The sequence below is a fragment of the Thunnus maccoyii genome, chromosome 5 (genome assembly GCF_910596095.1).
Source record: "Thunnus maccoyii chromosome 5, fThuMac1.1, whole genome shotgun sequence".
NCBI classification, from domain to species: Eukaryota; Metazoa; Chordata; class Actinopteri; order Scombriformes; family Scombridae; genus Thunnus; species Thunnus maccoyii.
Genome location: NC_056537.1, coordinates 31,289,612 through 31,309,695, shown reverse-complemented (window position 1 = coordinate 31,309,695; position 20,084 = coordinate 31,289,612). Strand labels below are relative to the sequence as shown.

Here is a 20,084-nt window from a genome sequence, read left to right as displayed (position 1 = left end):
GGATCCTCCACACACAGGGATTCACTGATGTGATTACTGTATGTATGTCCCATTGCTGATTTACATACAATACCAGTCAAATATTTGGACACACCTACTCATTCAAGGGTTTTTCTTTATTTTTACTATTTTCTACATTGTAGAAAAATACTGAAGACATCAAAACTATGATATAACACATTTGGAATTATGTAGTAAACAACAAAGTGTTTCTAACAAACAAACCAAAATATGTTTCATATTTTTCATTCCTTAAAGTAGCCACTGTTTGCCTCGATGACAGCTTTGCACACTATGGGCAATATCTTAACCAGCTTCATGAGGTTTTCACCTGGAATGGTTTTCAATTAACAGGTGGTCTTGTCAAAGTTAATTGATGGAATTTCTTGCCTTCTTAATGTGTTTGAGACCATCAGTTGTGCTGATGATTCTATATGTTTTATTTTATAGTTTTGATGTCTTCAATATTGTCCTACAATGTAGAAAATAGTAAAAATAAAGAAAATCTCTTGAAAGAGTACATGTGTCCAAACTTTTGACTGGTACTGTATGTGACAGTTATGGACACACAAGTTTCCAACTATGACGTTGTCTTGTGCCTACAATACCCAGCAACCCAGACAACCATTTTGTGATTTGGTGTGTTATAGGAGAAGATAATACAACAATTTCATGCCCAGTGAATGCTAGAATGAGCCAAATATCAACTGAGGTAAATAAATATAAAATCATGTAATTTATTAGAAGGAAAATAATATAATCCTGACAGGCTGAAATACAAAACAGATGTTGAGATTATGTTCTTGACTGAAGTCAAATTTACAATCTAAATTTCAAGTTTCAAGGTTGTGTAAATTTAAAAAAAATAAAAACCTCCCAACCTTTTTCACATCCACATTTTTTATTGTTTTTTTTTAATATCCTGGTTGCACACACAGAAAATGATCTTTGATGTCAATGAACAGTGAGCATTTGATTTCAGAAAAGTCCAGACGTTGCATCAGAGTTCTTTGAGATTGCACAGCGGCGGCTCATCTTAAGCTTTCAGTCAACCTAATCCTCTTTGCACTATGTGATTTTGTTATTGCCTTTTTCAGTGGACATGCTGAATAAGTCTACTTATTTTCATACACAAAGTTATAGTATTCAAAATATAAAACGCCACATTCCAATGAATTTCACAAGTTTTAATTAAGTATAACTGCCCCATTTCCAGAAATGGGCTTAAAATGTACTGTAAGTCCACAAAAAAAAATTTGGAGGGGAATAAGGGAGATGGGCAACAGAACAGATGATACCAAGTACAGACAATACAAAGCGTTAATATGAGAGTATCATTACACTGAACTGAAGCTGTCCATTATAAATTACAACAATCTGATTATGACAATCATTCATTCTTCCATTAAATGAAAAAAAAGAAAAACAGTTGAAATTTAAAAGCCACACAGACCTCCAGATTACATTTTTCACTTGTTTTTCCATCTTAAAACTTTTGAAAAACAAGGATGTGATATGTCCACCTGAGTTTGAGTGAGATTACCCATCACCCACCCTAAAGCTCCTCTCTGGGCTGGGCTTACCAAACTGTACTGTAAAGATTATAATTGCGTTCAACAGTGTTGAAGAGTTCCTTATATAAAACCAGTTTTTGGCTGGACCAACACTTGACAAAAGTTAGGTTTGGTTTAACCTGGTGTGTCTGTGGTGTTATGATTTTATCTAGTCAAAGGTGTGAGAAAAAGTTCTGAATCGAAAATTTACGTACATTCGCCCAAAGAAGTTTCTTAAGTTGCTTCATTCACTGCTGGCTCTACTTTTTCTGTTTTTACATATGATCTATGCCCCATCTGCTTCCAATGGAGCAAAGCTCAAGTTAGCTCTGAGATCTTTTTGGGCAATGACCAATTTATTCAAATCCAGTAGAGGGTGGAGGGAGACAAAAGAATGGTTTTCCTTCAGGTTTTAATTAAAATTCTTTGTCAGCATACATTCTAGTTTTTTTTTGTTTTTTTTCAGATAGCATCTTCTGTTTTTGGCGGGATCCCTCTGTGAAAATCATCTATTCTACAAGTGATCGGCTTAAAGACAATCATGACAAGCTTTTAAGGGTTGTGAACATTTGCACATTGTAGTGGGTGTTAAACCACATAAAACAGAGAGGAACAACAAAGTACAAAACATTAAGTTTGTTGTTTTGGGAAACCCAACCCAACCTGCCTTTCTCTGCGGAAAAATGTAAATGAGACGGCTGTAATACCACATTAGCTTGTTGCTATGCTCAGTGACACGCACACATACATACTGTACAATGATGCAGTTCCAATGCATTCTCAAATTGTATGTACAAGGAGATTCCTTTTTACAGAGGAGATAGAGACAGAAGTCAAAGACAGGCTCGGTGGGAGATGAGGCACAATGTTCAACAGTTTTGTGTTTTTTTTCTTCTTTTTTTCCTCATATTTACTTGCACAAAAGCAAGTTGTAAAATGTAAAGTAAAATGTTTGAATATAGCTTTCATAACAATTATAATACATCCGTTTCTCTATTTGAACCAAGATGTGGATAAACCAGAACAGGAGTAGGGAACATCATGTTTCCAAGTTCGGCAGACTTTCCTGGACAGCCATTGTTCTGAAACGTCTTAAACCTGGGAGCCCAATGAGAAAATTGGTTCATTTAATGGGACTTAAATCCTGAAACACCATTCTAGCTTTTGGGGTCTCAGTTTAAGAACCCAAGCCGTGGAACATCCCTGTCTCCTGGTTTCAGAGACCACATAACATCACTTCGGAGTGAGTCTGGCTACAAGAAAGCTACAAGAAAGCCAAAGAGATATTTTTACTAGTGTAAACAAGAAAAATCAAAATCATGCCAAAGCTAGACTCCAAATCAGATTCTGTCCACATTACAAAAACATCTCTACCAGAGCTCTCTTCCTGTCCAAATGTGAAGAAGGATAATTGTTTTCCCTGCCTGTGTAAATACAGCGCTGTATTCACTGCTGTTCTGTGGATCAAACGTGAACACCCTGCAGCAGCAGTTCAAGCAGAGCTGAAGCGGGGCTGTCTGCTGATACCCAACACATCTGTGTTCTTGCAGCCTTAGCATTGCATGTGAAAAAGGTTCAATACTGAGTGGTCTGGAATAAAATTTAATTAAAAAAAAACAAAAAAAAAAAACAATAAATCTTCCAGTGATTGTTAATGAGTCAGCTGTGAGCAGATGCTTCCTCCTGAGTTTTAAAATCTAATCAGAATCAAGGAGGAAATATTAAAGATACTCAGCCGGGGCCTGAGTCAGTTTGTGTCTGTGCCAAGCAGTTAGATCATGAAAATAAGAAGACAGCAGAATAAGAGCACACAACTATTTACAGCATTTTGTGCATCAACATATACTCAATAAGCATCAGGGCCCATATATGGGAAAATGAAAGAACAGCTCGAAATTTCTAAGAGATAATTAGAACTTGGCCTTCTTGTGGTAAATTGTACGGTAAGAAACCGCAGAACATCTGTCAAAAAACACTGAATTATTAAATAATCTAGTTAACCTTCTGACTTAAAGGTACGATACATGATGTTAACCATCAATGAATTGTAAAAGATTTGTACTCTTGATTAAGAATTAATCAGAAACTTTGGGCTTGACACCTTGAGTCACTCTTCTAAAAAGTCCAAAAAGATCCAAAAAGTTGAAAAAAAGAAGCCGTTTGTGTAGTTGTGAGTTCTCAGTCATAGAAACTTACAAAATGAAAAATGAAACTGCTCTATACACCTCATGACAAAAGATCGTACCCGTTTTATGAAATTCTGTATCTTTTGCAAACCACCTGCAAGCAGCCAAACTGTTATTTACTGCTTTTAAGTCTGAACAAAGACAAATTTGTCTCTGGTTAACACTTGAAACATTATGTCATGTATACAGGCCCTGACTTCAACCCTGATGCCTTCACACACATATACATACAGATCATATATTCAGCAATAGTGAGAAAAATAAAAAAAAACAAATGACATTTTATCAAGGGACAATAAAAAGCGAATGTGTGTATTACAATTAATACACTGTTTATTGAATTAATTAAAAAAAGAATTTAAATTCATATATTGGGAGGGAGAGATGCAAACTGCAGTCACATGCTATGATGCAGGAATGACTGATGGTCTTCCCCATTTCCGAAATGGGTTCAAATGTACTGAATTCACAAAGAAATAATGGTAATTCTTTAAATTACAGCTCTCTGATGACAATAACCAAAGTACAATAAGACACTGACAAAAGGGACATACTAGTTGTTAGTATTGTTAATCCCCAGCTGTAACTGAATCTGGATGAAAGACAGCTGATTGGTTTTAAAACATTTACATCAGTCATCTATTCGTGTCTTGTGTAATTTACTGCCAGCAATTGCAGAAACCAGGAGCTGAATTTAGAGGCTTTACAACAGCGATGACTTTGATGTGCAGGTTTGAAACAAAAGATGCAACGGAAAGGGGGGACGGGCAACAAGCTTACACTCTCTCCACAGGACACGTTTAGACGAGAGATTACAGTGATAATGTCAGCAGATCAAACGAAATCATCCTGAAACGTCTTTGGCTATAGCATTTGGCAATTCAACAAAGAAATAAACGCAGACATCACTGAGGGATGAATTGCAATGCATCAGTCAGGTATAGAGATGAAAGCGCGGAGGAGAGAGAGGGAGAAGAGTGCAACATGGAAGGCCTGACTGCACACAACCTCTTCTCTGTCCAAACGTATGGATAAAACACACACATTCACACACACCGCTATCTCTCCGAATTTGATCTATCTCTTGAGGATAGGGCACAATAAACCAATCAAGTAAAAGGGTGTGTATTAGTGCAAATGTAAACATTGATTTAAAAAAAAAAAAAAAAAAAAAAAAGAACAACAACAACATGAAAATGGTGTGAATGAGTAAAACAGGGCAGAGAAAAACAAAGAAAACTGTGTGCCAAGTCTATGCCCCTCACAACATGCAGGACCATACTAGCGAATAAACAAAACAGGTTGCCAGTTTGTGCTTGTAATAAGTTTCCTCTCATTCAAATATATCGGTCAAGTTCATGCAAATCCTTGTGTCTGTGTGCATGCCTGCATGTCTCCGTGTTTGTGTTCGCTTAAAAGGCTAAAAAGATGAGCCAGCTGTCGTATTAGAAATATATGAGAACACACTGTAGTAGCGAGGGGATTGAAATGCCTGTGTGCTTGAATTACAGTCTGTTGAAATGTCAATTTAAAAATCAGCAGCCAAATGCATGCAGATGCTCCTTTAAGTGAGTGTGTGTTTGTGTCTGTGAATGTATGTCTGTGTAAGCAAGAAGTCAGACATGCTAACATCCGTTTGTGTGTGTTTACTGCTGTGTTGTGTGTGTGTGTGTGTGTGTTTGTGGGCGCCACTGAAGACAGTTGGAGGAAGAGTGTGTAGGAAGGTGGACGAGGAAGGTGATGTTGGATGTTTGGATCGTTCTATTTTAAGAGGCTTCACATCTGGTTGGACTGGCCCGGCCAGTAAGAAGCGGGGTTACATCCTGGGGCACGTCTCTCTCCAAACCCTGAGTGTGTTTGGTTCTTCTCTTTTACGACAAAATCTTGATTCTCACGGGGTTTTTTTTGTTTTTGGTTTACAGTCCTCTGCAGCTTCCAATGTGTTTGGCTCTGATGGCTCTTGTTGGGTTGGTTTGGTTTGGTTCTCGCAGTTTGGATCTGTCCAGGTTTTGACTGAGCCAGTTCGGTCTGAATCTGAAGTTGTGGCAGGAAGTCAGGCGGTACTGGTTCAGCTGGCAGTGCGGTTGGTGGATGTGTATTCAGTGGGTCGAGCCAGCGTTTGTTTCGAGACTTTGGCCACAGCAGTTTTCAGTGATGGCTGTATTAACTCCACAACTCTATATTTGATGTTTTTGGGATTTTCTGCAAGTGCATTTCATCACCACAATGTTATGGACGTTGTGGTCACATACAGGCTACCATTACATCTTACTGGTGGAAAATGGCATCCAAACTAGTCTGGACAAACTCTTCATCTGTGCTCCTGGGCGGATGCAGTCACTGGATGGAAACAGGAAACAGTTCAGCCCTACTAGAATGCAGATTTCTTCACCATGTCAGGTTGCAGAACCACTGTGATATTCACATTTCACCAAGAAATGATCTTATTGGTTTCATTTCAAAATGTCAATGCTCCAGCACTGCGACCGTGTCACCAAATCCTGGGCAGAGTCCTGGGATAGTCAGAGTTGGGTTGACTGGGCTGGGTGTGTCTGGTTAGACGAGTGATTCTTAGAACCCACCAGGGAAAAGTTGATTAATACAAGGTCGAATTTGGCTGTTCTGAATTATCCTAGGTGTTTGTTGTGTTTCTGTTCAGAAAGTAGCATCTGAGCTGGGCAAGAATAACTTTGTTGCTCTGGGTTAGATCTGCTTGGTTACGAATCTGGCTCTGGGTTAGAAGTTCAATCAGTAGAGGTACTAGATTCAGAACAGGCCAGAATGGGATGTGGTTCTGGTTACTTGTTCAGTGGGAACTACTACTGGACTCAGGTCGGGCTTGACTGGTGGTCCGTGGAGCACCATAGAGGGTCACTGATGCTATGTGGTTATTCTGCATCACCTGGGGAAGAAAAAAAAAGATGTGTTAGAATGAATGGGTCATATATAAAAATATTCCAAACTATCTCTATTAATAACAGTCTCAAGTAGACTAAACAAAACGACCAGAACTCCTTTTCAAACAGAATTAGTTTTAAAGCTTATCTGTAATTTTAGTCCTGTAACACTGATTACATACAAATTAAAAATGTGTGTAAACCAGTGTGCAGTTTGCCATCTATAACTTAACACATATTGTAAACACTCCTATCAGTTAAATCTACAAAGATAGAACGTATTCTGACCTCAAAGATCATCCTCTGCAGTCCAAAGCAGAAGGTAGAGCCAAACGGGTTGGTGTTATTGGCTGACGAGGACCTGTTAAACACATACATCTGATTGTCAGTGGACACATATTTGGTTAATGTAAAAAACATCCAGTTTGCAGCTCTAATGTTGCATTTGTAAACCAGCGGCAACACTGAAATATGCTCTTAAATCATCTTAAAATAGAAATGTAGTAATGTGATCGACATTATCTGTGTATGCAAGATATTGTGCATTTCTTTACCTGTGGAGCACAACGGGTTTTTCCATTGGGTGACCCAGCAGTTCCTGAATCTGATCCCACTGACAGTGAAACACAAAAAGTTAAAAGACAATTTAAGAGACAACTTTTGTGGCAGTGGGTACAAAGGCTTGTTTATCCACTGCCAACACTGAATAAATTACAAGACCAACAGTTGATTCAAATTCTGTATCCTGTTTTCACTAAACCCAGCCATCATCTCAATAAAGATTTTCTTGAAGCAAAACTGGGATATAAAAGTGATATCACAAGACTTATATTTATATTCCTCTGTTGCAACATCAGAGATTGACTGTAGCTAGAGTATAAAAGAAAGAAGTCATATCATCCTACTTCACCAAAACTGAAGAGTTGCCAAATACAGGTCTGGGGCTAATTTAGTGATATAGCAAAATACAACATCTGGACCTCGAATGATATAACAATTAGTTGCTTTAATTACTCCTTATAAAACTGCTTATAAAACATTGCAAAATGGTTTAAGAGTGAAAACTGCATTGTTTAGGGCATTGCGTGCTTGCACAACCAGATGGAAACAAAGGGTCTTCACAGAGGCTGAGGAGACTCTGCAGGGACGTTTTGAGGCAACGGAGACTGGGAAGTGCTCTGCAGTCCCCATGGAGAAAATATTGACGACCTGACAGACTGCATTACATCATATATCCACTTCTGTGTGGACACTGTGGTCCTTACTAAGACTATACACTGTTTCCCCAACAACAAACTGTGAGTGTCCAAGGACATTAAGACCAAACTTGACTGGAAGAGAGAGCTTTCAGGAGTGGTGGTAGGGAAGAGTTAAGACTGGTACAGAGGAAGCTTAAAAATCAAGCTTGCAGAGGGAAAGGACTGCTACAGGAATAGACTGGAGAGGAAACTCAAATAGAATAACACCAGGGAGATGTGGAATGGGATGAGAGCCATCACAGACCACAAACAAAAGAGGGACACAATGACAGAGGGGGATGTGAACAGGGCCAACAACCTGAACCCCTTTAATAGGTTTGACACCTCTGCCCTTCCCTCTCCCGTCTGCAGCAACACCCCTGCCCACCTTTTTTGACTTCTCCAGTGTTTTTAACATCATCAGACCATCATTACTGGGGAATAAGCTAATTGACTTGAATTGATTGAATTGCAGGTGGACACACCATTCATGGCCTGGATAACCAACTACCTCACAGGCCGTCCACAGTATGTCTGGCTTCAGAATTGCTCCTTGGACACCTTACTGAGCAGCACTGGAGCCCCACAGGATACTGTCTTATCTCCCTTCCTCTTCACACTCTGTAACTCTGACTATAGGTACAGATCAAAGTCGTGTCATCTGCAGAAATTATCTGATGACTCGGCTATTGTGGGCACCCCTGTCGCCATCAAGGGGACTGATGTTGAGGTGGTTGAGGATTACACGTACCTGGGAGTATACATTGACAATAAACTGGACTGGTCTAGGAACACAGACACTATGTTCAAAATAGACCAGAGTCGACTCTTCCTACTGAGGCTCAGGTCCCTCAACATCTGCAGGACCATGCTGTGCATGTTCTACCACTCTGTGGTGGCAAGCATCATCTTCCACGCAGCAGTGTGCTGGGGCAGCAGGGTGAAGGCAGCTGATGCCTACAGACTTAACAAGCTCATAAATAAGGCCATTTTTTTCTGGGAGTTGAACTAGAGACTCTGGTGGATGTGTCTGAGAGGAGGATGCTGCAGAAACTTCTCAGCATCATGGACAATCCCTCTCAACCCCTGCAGACCTCCCTAGAAGGACATCAGAGCACATACAGCAGGAGACTCATTGTCCCTCGGTGCAGGACTGAACCGTACAGGAGATCCTTTTCTGCTGGAGATCATCAAACTCTATAACTCCTCCCTTTATAGGGAGATCACCTAAAAACCCTTTCAGTAAGGACAATAACATGTAGCATTTCGTCATGTAACATTCTATGGGCTTAAACTGAACATGTGCAATAATTAATTAATTATCTACTTTGAGTGCAATATCTGTAGAGGAAGCAGTATCTTCACCCCATCTGTTCTGCTTCTGCTATCAGTACTGTGGCCATCATTCTATCATTTCATATTAAAATAGACTGTCACTTTCAACCCATCACTGACAACTACGTACATTGTTCTATTTTGCACTATTTTGCATCCATGTCTATAGCTGCACTGTGCAAATATTTTATTCTATTTTTATTTTATTTTCATCTTTATTTTATTTTTATTCATTGTACATTGTATTTAGATCTTACTAAGAAATGTCTTTCTCTATGCTTTGTTTCTGTTGAATCGAGTATGTTGATGGCACAAGAATTTCATTCAGGATTAATAAGGTTCTTTCTTATCTTCTTTTCTAGTGATGCAGAGACCAGGTTTTGGAAATAGTGATAACCATTACGGGAAATGATTGTCTGTCAGATGTATTTTTCCCTTAATTTTTATATTCCTTCAAAAAAACCAACCAAGCAAGACAAAAACCAGAGAAAAACAGCTGGAAAGTCATCTCCCCAAGGAGGCACAGAGTCCAGTGTTACTCACTGATAAAGACACTCGGCCAGGAGACCATGTTAGATCAATACAGCCCTACCACAGCACCACCTTGTGAATTTACAACAAAACACTGATCTCTGTGAAAAGATCTTTAAATCCTGTCTATGACTGACCTTGCTGTAGGTGGTTAATATGCAGTCCTCTGTCTGAGAATCAGCTCCATCTGACAGTGCAGAGGCAAAAATGGAGAAATAGACATTAGATGAAAGTAGGATTAAAAAAAAACATCACATTATTTAAGGTGACAAGAAAGGATCATTCTCCATGAGATAGATTTGTGACTGAAAAGTGTCTCACCTTTTTTGATGACTAGTGGAATCTTAAAGTCACATCGATGATATCTGCGATGAGGGAAAAGAACATAATCAGAAGCATAGAAAATTAAACAAAACAGAAATGCTACAGAGAAATTAGGTCTAATTGATGTGAATATTTACACATAGATGATTCAGTATTATCAACTACGATGGAGAAAGACAGATGTTGAGAAAAGAATCATAAAGACAGAAAGACATACAGAAACAAGTGACCAGACAGCAAGATATTTACATATTGAAGTTGTAATGTCCAGGGTAGTTGGTATGGAGGACAAACTTCTTAACCAGGTGAGTTGTCGAGTCAAACAGGATATCCTGAAAAATAAGAAAATGCAACTGCAGTCCTATCTACTGTAAACAGTGGGAGAGTAAATGCAGATAGAGGGAGGGTGACAACGCCACAGCCATTAATATGAGGTATTACCAGCTGAGCACGAAGCAAATACACAGTTAGGAGCTCAAGCTTCAGATCTAAACAGTGGCTGCTGAGGGACACATGAGTACATCTTCTTTACTCTCCAGCCCAGATTGTCCAAACAGCTCTGGGGAATTAAGATAGCGACCCAAAAGGTCACTGGCTAAAAATCTTTTAAAATCAAAATCCGGCTGACAGACAGACACAGACTAAAGACAGACCTATATCTGACAAAGATTTGGTCCAAAAAACACCAACTCAGAAGATATTTTTGTTACTATCATTTCTATGAAGTGACCAGAAAAACAGAAACCCTTGTACTCTGTATTGCAATACAACAGTCCTGTAATAAATACTTCCCTGAAGCTTACTTGAGACTATACTGCCAACTGCTACACTCACACACTTCACTTCCAACAACTCACTTGATCAGCACACACATGCATTACAGGGATTGTCACAGATACAACTCTCTCACAGAAAAAGAAGCACAAATCTGTACACACTTTGGCTGAGTTGTGACACAGCAACCTTGATAATATCCTTCCTCTGTCAGCGGTAAAAAAATATCACATGACCATTCACGTACACTGGGCATGTGCATGCCAGTGTAAACACTGATAAACAAGCAGGAAAGTCAGTAAATCAGTCTGCATTGATCTATAAATGAATGTTGGTGATTCTTCTAGTATCTGCTGTCCACAGCTGCTTTATACTGTATGAAAAGCTTCTCCTTCAGTTCATTAAATCCCTGCAGCATCTGAAGGCAGCAGAACTGATATGTTGATAAATCTGCAGCCTCTGAGAAACGCAGTGCTGTTACGCACTGCTATTCACTGTGTTTACCTTCATTAAATCACCTGATGACACCAGGCTGCTACAGTATAACCACACACACCTCTACACAAATCACACCGGTCAATTATAACTTGATAATCTGCTTCTTTTTTTTATGACGGAGTTGTCGGGTTAGCGGGGCTCATCAGCCTCTTTTCTAACTTTCTTTTCTGCAAAGTAGTGTCTCATATTTTATCGTTGAAACACACTGAAATGCAAACGCTGTTGTGTAACATTAATTACTAAACTATGTGACTGTGTACGAGGTGTGATACATAAGAATTATTGCTGAAATAGAGTCGGTCCGACATAATTACATAAACAGCTTCACCAAATCAATTTCTGTATTTTTTTATTTCTATTGTTAGTATAGTAACTAATTGATGAAAAAACTACTCCATCTGTCTTTGGGTGTAGATTTGTGGTGATGTGTGTTCATGTTGTGACACTCTGAACCATCCAGACATTTCCTGAAGAAAAGCTTTCTGTTTCAACTGTTTCAGAACTATGAGAGCAGTAATGTGACTGGCTGAGAGAGTATTTAGTAATCACCACACTCTGTGATCTATATTCACCTTCACGTTTTGCTGCTGCACACAAATGAACCAAAATAGGTGTGCATAGAGACGCCACACAGCCCATGCACCTCTGTGCTTGGCATTTATTATTCAAATTTCAACTGAGGGTGCAATGCATGCTTTTGCATCCATGTAGAACCAGGCCGGTCTACGTCATCGTTTTCAAGTCTCCGTTTCAGGGGTTTGAAAATGCTGGAGTAGTGTGGACGCTAAGCGTAAATGTAGCAAGAGTTATGCATTTTAAAACAAGAATGATAAGTGCGGACAGGGCCTGAGTCAATTACTTCCTCTAACCTAGACTTTCCAAGATGGTTTGCAAATTCAAAAACAGGCACACTTACATGTACAAATAACATTCAACATAAAATCTCTGAAAAAATTACTGCATGCATACAATCATGTTAAAAAACACTGACACAATAGTATACAAACTTCTACACACACAAGCCCAGACTGAGCTTACGTACCACTCCGAGGGTGAAGTAGTTGAAGAAGTAGTCGTTACATTTTGAAGGAACCTGCTTGTGAGGTGACGGAGAGTGGATCTTCATCTAAAATAAACCAGAACACACGAAGACTTATAAATGACGATACATGTTTTCCCCACGATTAATGGGGAATCTGCAATGTTCGACAGATATGGAGAAGCATTAACGTTTATGTGGAGTTGTGTTTCTGGCCACATGACAAATGTTTGTCCAATATTCACTCTTGTTTTAGCTCAGGTTCTTTAACAACCAACCGTAACAACCAAAACAACAATCTGAAAGACACTAGAAAGTTATACAGAGGTTCAGAGAATATTTAGTAATTTATTAAACTGTCAGTGCTATTTATGATTACTTTATTTTTAGACAATTAGGGCTGAATGTGTTGTACTTTATGATTTCTTGTGAAGGCGCATTGAAGAGGTGAAACCTAACTACTGAGAAGAAGGGTAGCACCTAGCATGTAAAATGTAGCGTGTCAGTAGGTAACGGACTAAATTAGTTTGGTTTAAAAACCAAAGAACCCCAGGAGGGTGAAATCGAGCTGTCACAGGATAGGATGTAGATCAGAACAGAGCTGAGTAAAAGCAATACAAGTAATTCCAACAACAACAAGTAAAGTGAATGAAAAAGAGTTCTCCCACCTTGTCCTCAGACTTGTAGAAGACTTTATGTGGTGAGCCCAGAGCACCCAGTACATCCTGACAGGAATCTCCAAAGTAGATGCTTCTCTCTAGGGATCTCACTTTAGCATCAGTCATCCCACCAGGACCACAACCTGCAAAATGACAAGAAAATGACAAACAGCAGTTCAGAGAACAGTGAGCAGCTACTGTAGATACACATGGTCCAGCTGGGTACCAGCAGCCAAGTCTGTGTTTGTCCTTGTTAGAGTTTCACAATTTAAAAAAAAAAAAGAAGTTAAATATTGAGATATTAGTTTGCAGTGATGACAGGCAAATTTTGCAATTTAAAAATATTTGGTTTGGATTTCCTGTTTTTACTTCAACTCTCCAGCAGAATTACAAATCCTGGTACAATTGTTATGGAAAGTCTGGAGGCAGGAGATGAAAACCCACACCCTGTTAATCAAAATGTAGATGTGAGGAAAAATACTTTCAAGTCTCGCTATAAACATGGAAGTCACACATCCCTCTAGAGGCACACACACACACACAGACACACAGACATATGTTACCAGCAGTGAGGAGGCGGAGTTTGAGCCCCAGAGGCCCTGCACGATCTCTCAGGACATCCACGCATTCTGCATAGATGTTACCAAGGAAACAAGCTAAGGGCATCGCCGGAGCTCTGAAGACAGAGAGAAGAGGGTGTGTGTCAGTTGTTTCTTATTATATCTGAGGTTTTAATTTTGTGTTTCTTATTGTTTCTGTATTGTTTCTTTTTGTTGTTGTCCTTGACACATTTTTTAGTTTGTTACATGTGGAACTGTCAAAATAATAACCTAATGTAATGTGGTTTTATCTGGCCACATGGGAGCATTAATATTAAAATTGTACTTACTGATTGACATGTAAAAAACACACTAAATTAATAGCCAGTAAACAATGAGCATCTGCTGCTCTCAATATGGTTTGCGTTTAACTGTTTGTTCTTCTTATAGAGTCTGGTATACCTACATGCTGCCACTTGCAGAAATAATATGTTACGGTCCCATTTGTTTGTTACTTACAAGATACATGTGGCACATGTTAGCAAATTCCAATGGAGATTAAAATTTTCTATCATTAAAATAATAAACTCTGAGCATTTTGCAGCCTTGGTAGAGGCAAAGCATGTTTGTTACCTTGTTTCTTGCAGGTTGTTGCCAGTGTAGATGTGCATCCTCTTGACCATAGCGCCGTGCGGAATCTGCAGGGAGGCCAAACCCATGGCAAAGTTAGGCTGCCAAGGCAAAACAACTGGGAGTAGTACAGGACTGGTGTGTTTGCGTGTGCACGTACACATCAAAAACACAATGCACAACAAACATTTCTCAAGCACAGAAAGATATGATTAAATATGATAAAGCACAGAGAAGTTAAGTGTCTTATAACTCACTGACTGACTTAATACTGACGTTTCAGTGGGAGAAAAATGCTGATTGATGATTCTGTATTTTAATACAACTTGGATCTCTGTCAGGTAGGAACCTTTAATCTGGAAAGGTCCAATATCCAATCAGAATTCATTATGAGTCAGCAGTTGTAACTTCACTTTTGTGATGATTTTTTGTTTTATTTCCAAGTTGCTACCACCATGTTCAATCCAGAGGAAAACATTTACTCAGATACATAAGCAGGAGAGATGCAAAAAGGCTGCATTTTTAACACGTTTTCAGAATGTTATGGTGTGTTAACATTTTCAGCATTAATTGAATTTATGTTTTAGCTGAAAATATTTTTTTTTAAAAAATCAGTAACCAACATTTGTAGAAATGACTTAAGCAACTAGCTCTGTAGTGTACGAGATTATAAATTGTACCATTCAGTCTGAATTTTAAACTCAAACTGAATGTTACAAATTCCAAGTTCACAAGATGTTTCCTTCTGTAATTATGTGGCATTGTATAGATTTACTGATATTAACAAAATGTGGAAAAGACAAAAGGGTCTGAATAAGTTCTGAACATAATGAAATATAAACCCTCCAGTGTTTTTATTTATTGTCAGTACTCTGAGTCAGCTTTACCAAAAACACTCAACTCACAGAAACCTAGACACATCCGTCTGTTATCTTTAGCTCATGATAAACAGGAAACTACAGCTGAATGTTGAACTTTTGAAAACAAAATGCAAATATTTCAACTTTAACCATCAGCAGAAGCTACCATGTTCGCATATGGAGACAACAATAAGCTACGAGCAAGCACAAGCTGCTGCTGCTTCAGTGAACCAAACAAAACCATTCAACCAACTCAACATGCAGCTCGGGGCACGTTGGAAGGTTTTGGAAATACACAATGCAGTTATTATCATATCAGAGATATATCGGAGCAGTATGTTGAACCCAAGCCAAATGGATAAAGCAAAAAGATGTGATAAGCTGCATGAAACTTGTCAATGGTGTGTGAAGTCAGCTGAGGTGAACTAAACATCTGAAAGGCAGTAGTAAAAACATCACTGCATGATTTGCGCTTTCACAGTAGCAGACTGCAGAGCGGAGCAGACGGCAGAGCAGCTGGTTCATAACACGTATCACCCCTGACATCACAGCTGTACGGTGCAGACATCCACAAGGAGGTCTGACTAATCATACGAACAGCAATCCAAACACAAAGCTACAAATGTATCTGGAAGTATAAACGTGCAGTTTGCAGACTGTGTCATAATTTGACCATATTGTCATCTTGTCATCTTGTCTTGAATGTCTGTATTGTTATCTGCTGGGTGCCCACTTTGTCTTGGAGAAATCAATTATGAACGCATGTTGCCTGAGCTAACCCGAGTCCCTGAACTCCCTACTGCAGTCCGATTTTTTTACTGATTACATAACACTGTAATGTTTCTTTGACATCTCAACAGAATTCGTGCATTTTGAGATCTATTAAAGTTCTTTACAGTGTTTCAGACAAAAGCATGCATGCAGTCACCTCCTGTTAGATTAATGAGAGCTCTTTGTTCAAAATTAGATAACAAATCACATCCCTGATCATCACTTATTAGGCAAACATGAGGCTTGACCTCAGACTGTCTACATGAAGGGTAATTACCTAAATCACAAGGCTGCCCTGATTCCTCACGGAGGTAAAGAAACAACCACTCAGCCCTTTTTGAAGTGGCTGACGAGCAAATCGATCGAAACGTTCTCACCTCGTATTTTGGAGCTTCGTTCCATGAGTCCAGTTGGAAGGAGAAGGACAGTCCTCGGAAGTTGAGATGGAACAACTGCTCTGCTGCATTGTAAACTGGGCGGTGAGAGGGGAGGAGGAAGAGACTTCATAAAATATACAAGTGAGATTAAAGGCGGGTTTCTGCATGCGAGTACACATACGACACCGAGTTTTACGCTGTAAGAGGAGTACAAGTGTGTCTATGTTACCTCTGTTTTCTATTTCATGGTGTTTTTAATGAGAAAACATCCTACGTGTGTGTGTGTGTGTGTGTGTGTACCTCCAGGGTGCGTAGCTCCAAATGACTGGTCTATTTGCTCAATTGTGGGGGCAATGGCCTGAGAGTTAAAATGGACTCCACTGAAACGCAACACACACACACGCGCGCACGCACACACACACACACACACACACACACAGAGTCAGTGTTAACTCTACATTCACACAGGCATTACTTGAGAAGCTATTGTCAGCGATGTGAAATGGATTTCAGTGAAAACATGCACACAGAGTAAACATTAATACACCTTAATGCAGACCTGCTCCATTATTAGTAGTTAAGTAGTAACTGTATGCCCATCTGTGAGGAGCTATGGCTTGGAGATGAAAGTGGTCTCCGTGGCAACATAAAAATGTACAGTGTATACCGTACATACAATAGGCATTATACAGATTAGTGCCTGTAGATTAAAGCTATACATGGTTTTCATCCTGGTGAGATCAGGTGTTACTCAACGGGTTTGTATAACCTTTATCTTCATTTTGCAAATACATTTCTACTCACCAGTATTTCAACTTGACTTTGCTCAGGTCATACACTTCAATCACCTGTCACAACAGACAGATGAAAAGAGTTAAGCAGGTACAAGACAAATGGTGAGTTAAATGTGATTACACAAGGAGGTCAAGGGAAGGGAGGCCAGTATCTTTGCCAATTATCTAGAAATGGGGGCAAATTTTGCAACTGTGGTAAGCTGCTAACTGGAGAAATACCACAGCTCTCTTTTGCTGATATCCAGTGTGGAACTCCAAATAACAGTTGTTAGAAATCCTATTCTGATTTAAGTATTGTATACTTGTCATATCCAGATTTAGCCTTATATTAAGAGGTAATGTCTTTAGAGACTCCTTTAGGGGGATGGCAGCACAAATACATTAAATCTGGTCTTCCAGCTTGAGTCTCAGTGTGCACACATCACTGGTTCTGTTTCACTAACCCCCATAAAATCAACACATTTTCACCTTGAGTCTCTGATTTGTGGCATCAAACAGCAGTTTAATCCCATCCTGAGTCAAGTTCAGTATGAGGTCATGGCTGAGTGGCGTCTGGAGGGGAGATAAACAAATTCATTAACAGAGAGACATGAGGACATGCCCTCACGCACATACTTGATTTTTGAGGCCAGTATTTTAGGGTTTTAAAAAACATCACACAGGCTAATATAGCTCATATCTATTTTTATATACACACACACACACACACACACACACACACACACACACACACACACACACAACATAAACAACTTTTTGTTTTATTAAGATCACTTAATTTTTTAAAGGCCCCTTCTTGTTATGAGCACAAGGGTCCAGCATGAACACTTTATACTAAATTAGTTAACAGTTTTGGTTATTTCACATGAGAGATTTTTGTTTTTGTCAGTGCTCTCCTCACTGGTGTGAAGTGGGCAAGAAAAAGGTGATGTCACGCATTTTGGTACATCAATCAGGATTCAGCAACATTTAAATCAGAAGGTGATGACAGTGGTGAGATTCTTTGCTTATGTTGTGAGGCCACTGTCAATCCAATCTGATCAAAATACACCTGCACAATGCTGAGACAACAGATTAACTGAGTTTAAACGGCACCTAAGGATGCTTTTTGTAATTCTGATGGAGTTTAGTCATGAATAAATATTTTGATCAATATCAAATCTTTGGCATTTCTGTTCTGACATTTCTTGTTACTTACATTTTTTGTTACTAATATAATCTAACTAAAAACTTAATACAAATATTGGCGGGTTGTAAAACAGCTGGAATTACTGCACACAGAAAAACAGTCACATGAAACTTGTACAAGCTGATTCACATTTTGTATGTGTGTGAGTGTGTGTGTGTGTGAGTGAGTGAGTGAGCGAGTGAGAGTGAGAGAGATATTTGGCCATCTTACCTGTTCACTGTATAGCACCTGGACATTTTTGATGATGCGGCAGTGTTTCTGCAGAATAGAGATGGCCTGGGCCAATGGCATCCCTGAAAACACACAGAAATGCGCCCCCACACACACACAAATCAGGGGAAGCAACTGTATTTCTTGTATAGCCTTAGCCCTCAACAGTAAAAACAATAACATGAACATGCAATGTGTGTGCATTTTAGATGAATCAATTGCTCTTAGTCTATTTTTAAGCAATATATGCACGTGTGTTGTGATACCTACCTAAGGCGAATTCCCATTGCTCATTTCCTAGTGATCTCTCAGGCACCACCTCCAGATCCAGCATTGGCAAGTAGTGGGGGGCAGCTCACCTCACCTCAAGACACAATGGGACCCTCTGAGAGACCCTCTCTCTGTCTCTCTCTGCTTGTCTCTCCCTGATCACAGCACTGTCTCACAACAGTTTCAGACAGCTACTTTAATTCATAACTCTACAGCAAAACACTTATTTCTCTAAAGCCACCAAATTCATGAGTGTGATCATTAAGCAGCCACTCAGTCTATGGGTTACAGTAAAAAGTGTCCACTTGATCACATGTCATATATTGTTGACGTTAAAACGGTACCAAAGTAGAATGATAAGATGTATTAAACATATAAAATGATATCCACAGCGGCACCTAAGGCTGAACACTTAACGCTCACTAAGATACATACGTTTTAAATAACAAGTTCCTCTGCAAAGGCTGACAAGCTTGCACACAAACAAATTACGCAACCTGCCAGCAAACTTAAACCGCACAAGGCCAGCTGTCAGTCAAACTATTGCTTGTTCGTGTGGTTTAGAAATCGATACGGATAAAAAAAACAACAACAACCCGAATACAATCAATGCAAAGTCTAGAATAAACAGACAGAGAGGACAATCTTCTTCAACAGCCAGAGACGTCTCCAACAGGCTTCAATATTACAGACTGACCATCAGCTTGTTTGGCTAGTGTTGTGTCCTGTGTTTCCAAACAGACCATCTAGTCCAGTGACAAACGGTTAAAAAAATACAGAGGCACGAAAATAATGTCTCCAAACCCGACTATTCTGACTGTTAGCTCTCGTTATCTGTCGCTGTCGGGCGGTTACGAAAAGCATCAAAGCTTTGACAACAAGACTGTTTATTTGCGCTATCTGGGCTAACGTTAGCTCACGGGCTAGCTGCCCTTCACGTAATGGCAATGAAGTATAAATATAAATAACGTGTATGAAGAGACAAATATCCCTAAATTCAAGACAAAGAAAATGAATTTTGCGGTTCAGACTGGCACGACATAAACAAAGAAAGCCTGTTTTTCTTTCTTCCCTTGAGCGGACGGTTGGAGCTAACGTTAGCTCTTCTGCCGCTAGTGCGCTGATTCAAAGTCCTCGCTTCCCTTGTTACTCATAAGCCCGTCAGCATGTAAATGCCCACCGTGTCCCTTTCTCTGTGTCTTCAATGTCAGGAGCAGATAAAGAGCGACACAGTGTCCAAACAACGGCAACTTCAGGCATCAACAACAGCCAGCTGGATCAGCTGATAATTCAACTTCCTGTGTTCGACGCAGTGTCTCGGTTGGCGTGATGACGTCATAGTCAGCTGACACAGCGGACCAAGCACTGGCTGCAAAAACCTGAAAAGATCAATTTAATGAGCGAGCATGG

General features: G+C 39.5%; 1 protein-coding gene across 3 annotated transcripts; it reads right to left on the bottom strand.

Annotated features, from left to right (window-relative positions):
- Positions 1-1,172: 1,172 nt before the first annotated feature.
- Positions 1,173-19,989, bottom strand: phaf1 (phagosome assembly factor 1). Of its 3 annotated transcripts, XM_042411200.1 has the most exons (17): positions 19,855-19,989; positions 18,675-18,841; positions 18,405-18,487; positions 17,474-17,557; positions 17,016-17,059; positions 16,512-16,591; positions 16,212-16,306; positions 14,207-14,304; positions 13,598-13,710; positions 13,044-13,177; positions 12,379-12,462; positions 10,314-10,396; positions 10,062-10,105; positions 9,878-9,927; positions 7,191-7,249; positions 6,925-6,997; positions 1,173-6,641 (listed from the first exon to the last, which is right to left on the bottom strand). In XM_042411200.1, exons 2-17 carry the CDS (start codon positions 18,736-18,738, stop codon positions 6,546-6,548), a joined length of 1,284 nt encoding a protein of 427 aa, XP_042267134.1. In that variant the 5' UTR covers positions 18,739-18,841; positions 19,855-19,989; the 3' UTR covers positions 1,173-6,545. The 3 variants fall into 3 exon arrangements, with proteins under 3 accessions (XP_042267134.1, XP_042267133.1, XP_042267135.1); XM_042411199.1 differs by having other exon boundaries at positions 18,675-19,989; XM_042411201.1 differs by having other exon boundaries at positions 14,207-14,271; positions 18,675-19,989.
- Positions 19,990-20,084: the final 95 nt, after the last annotated feature.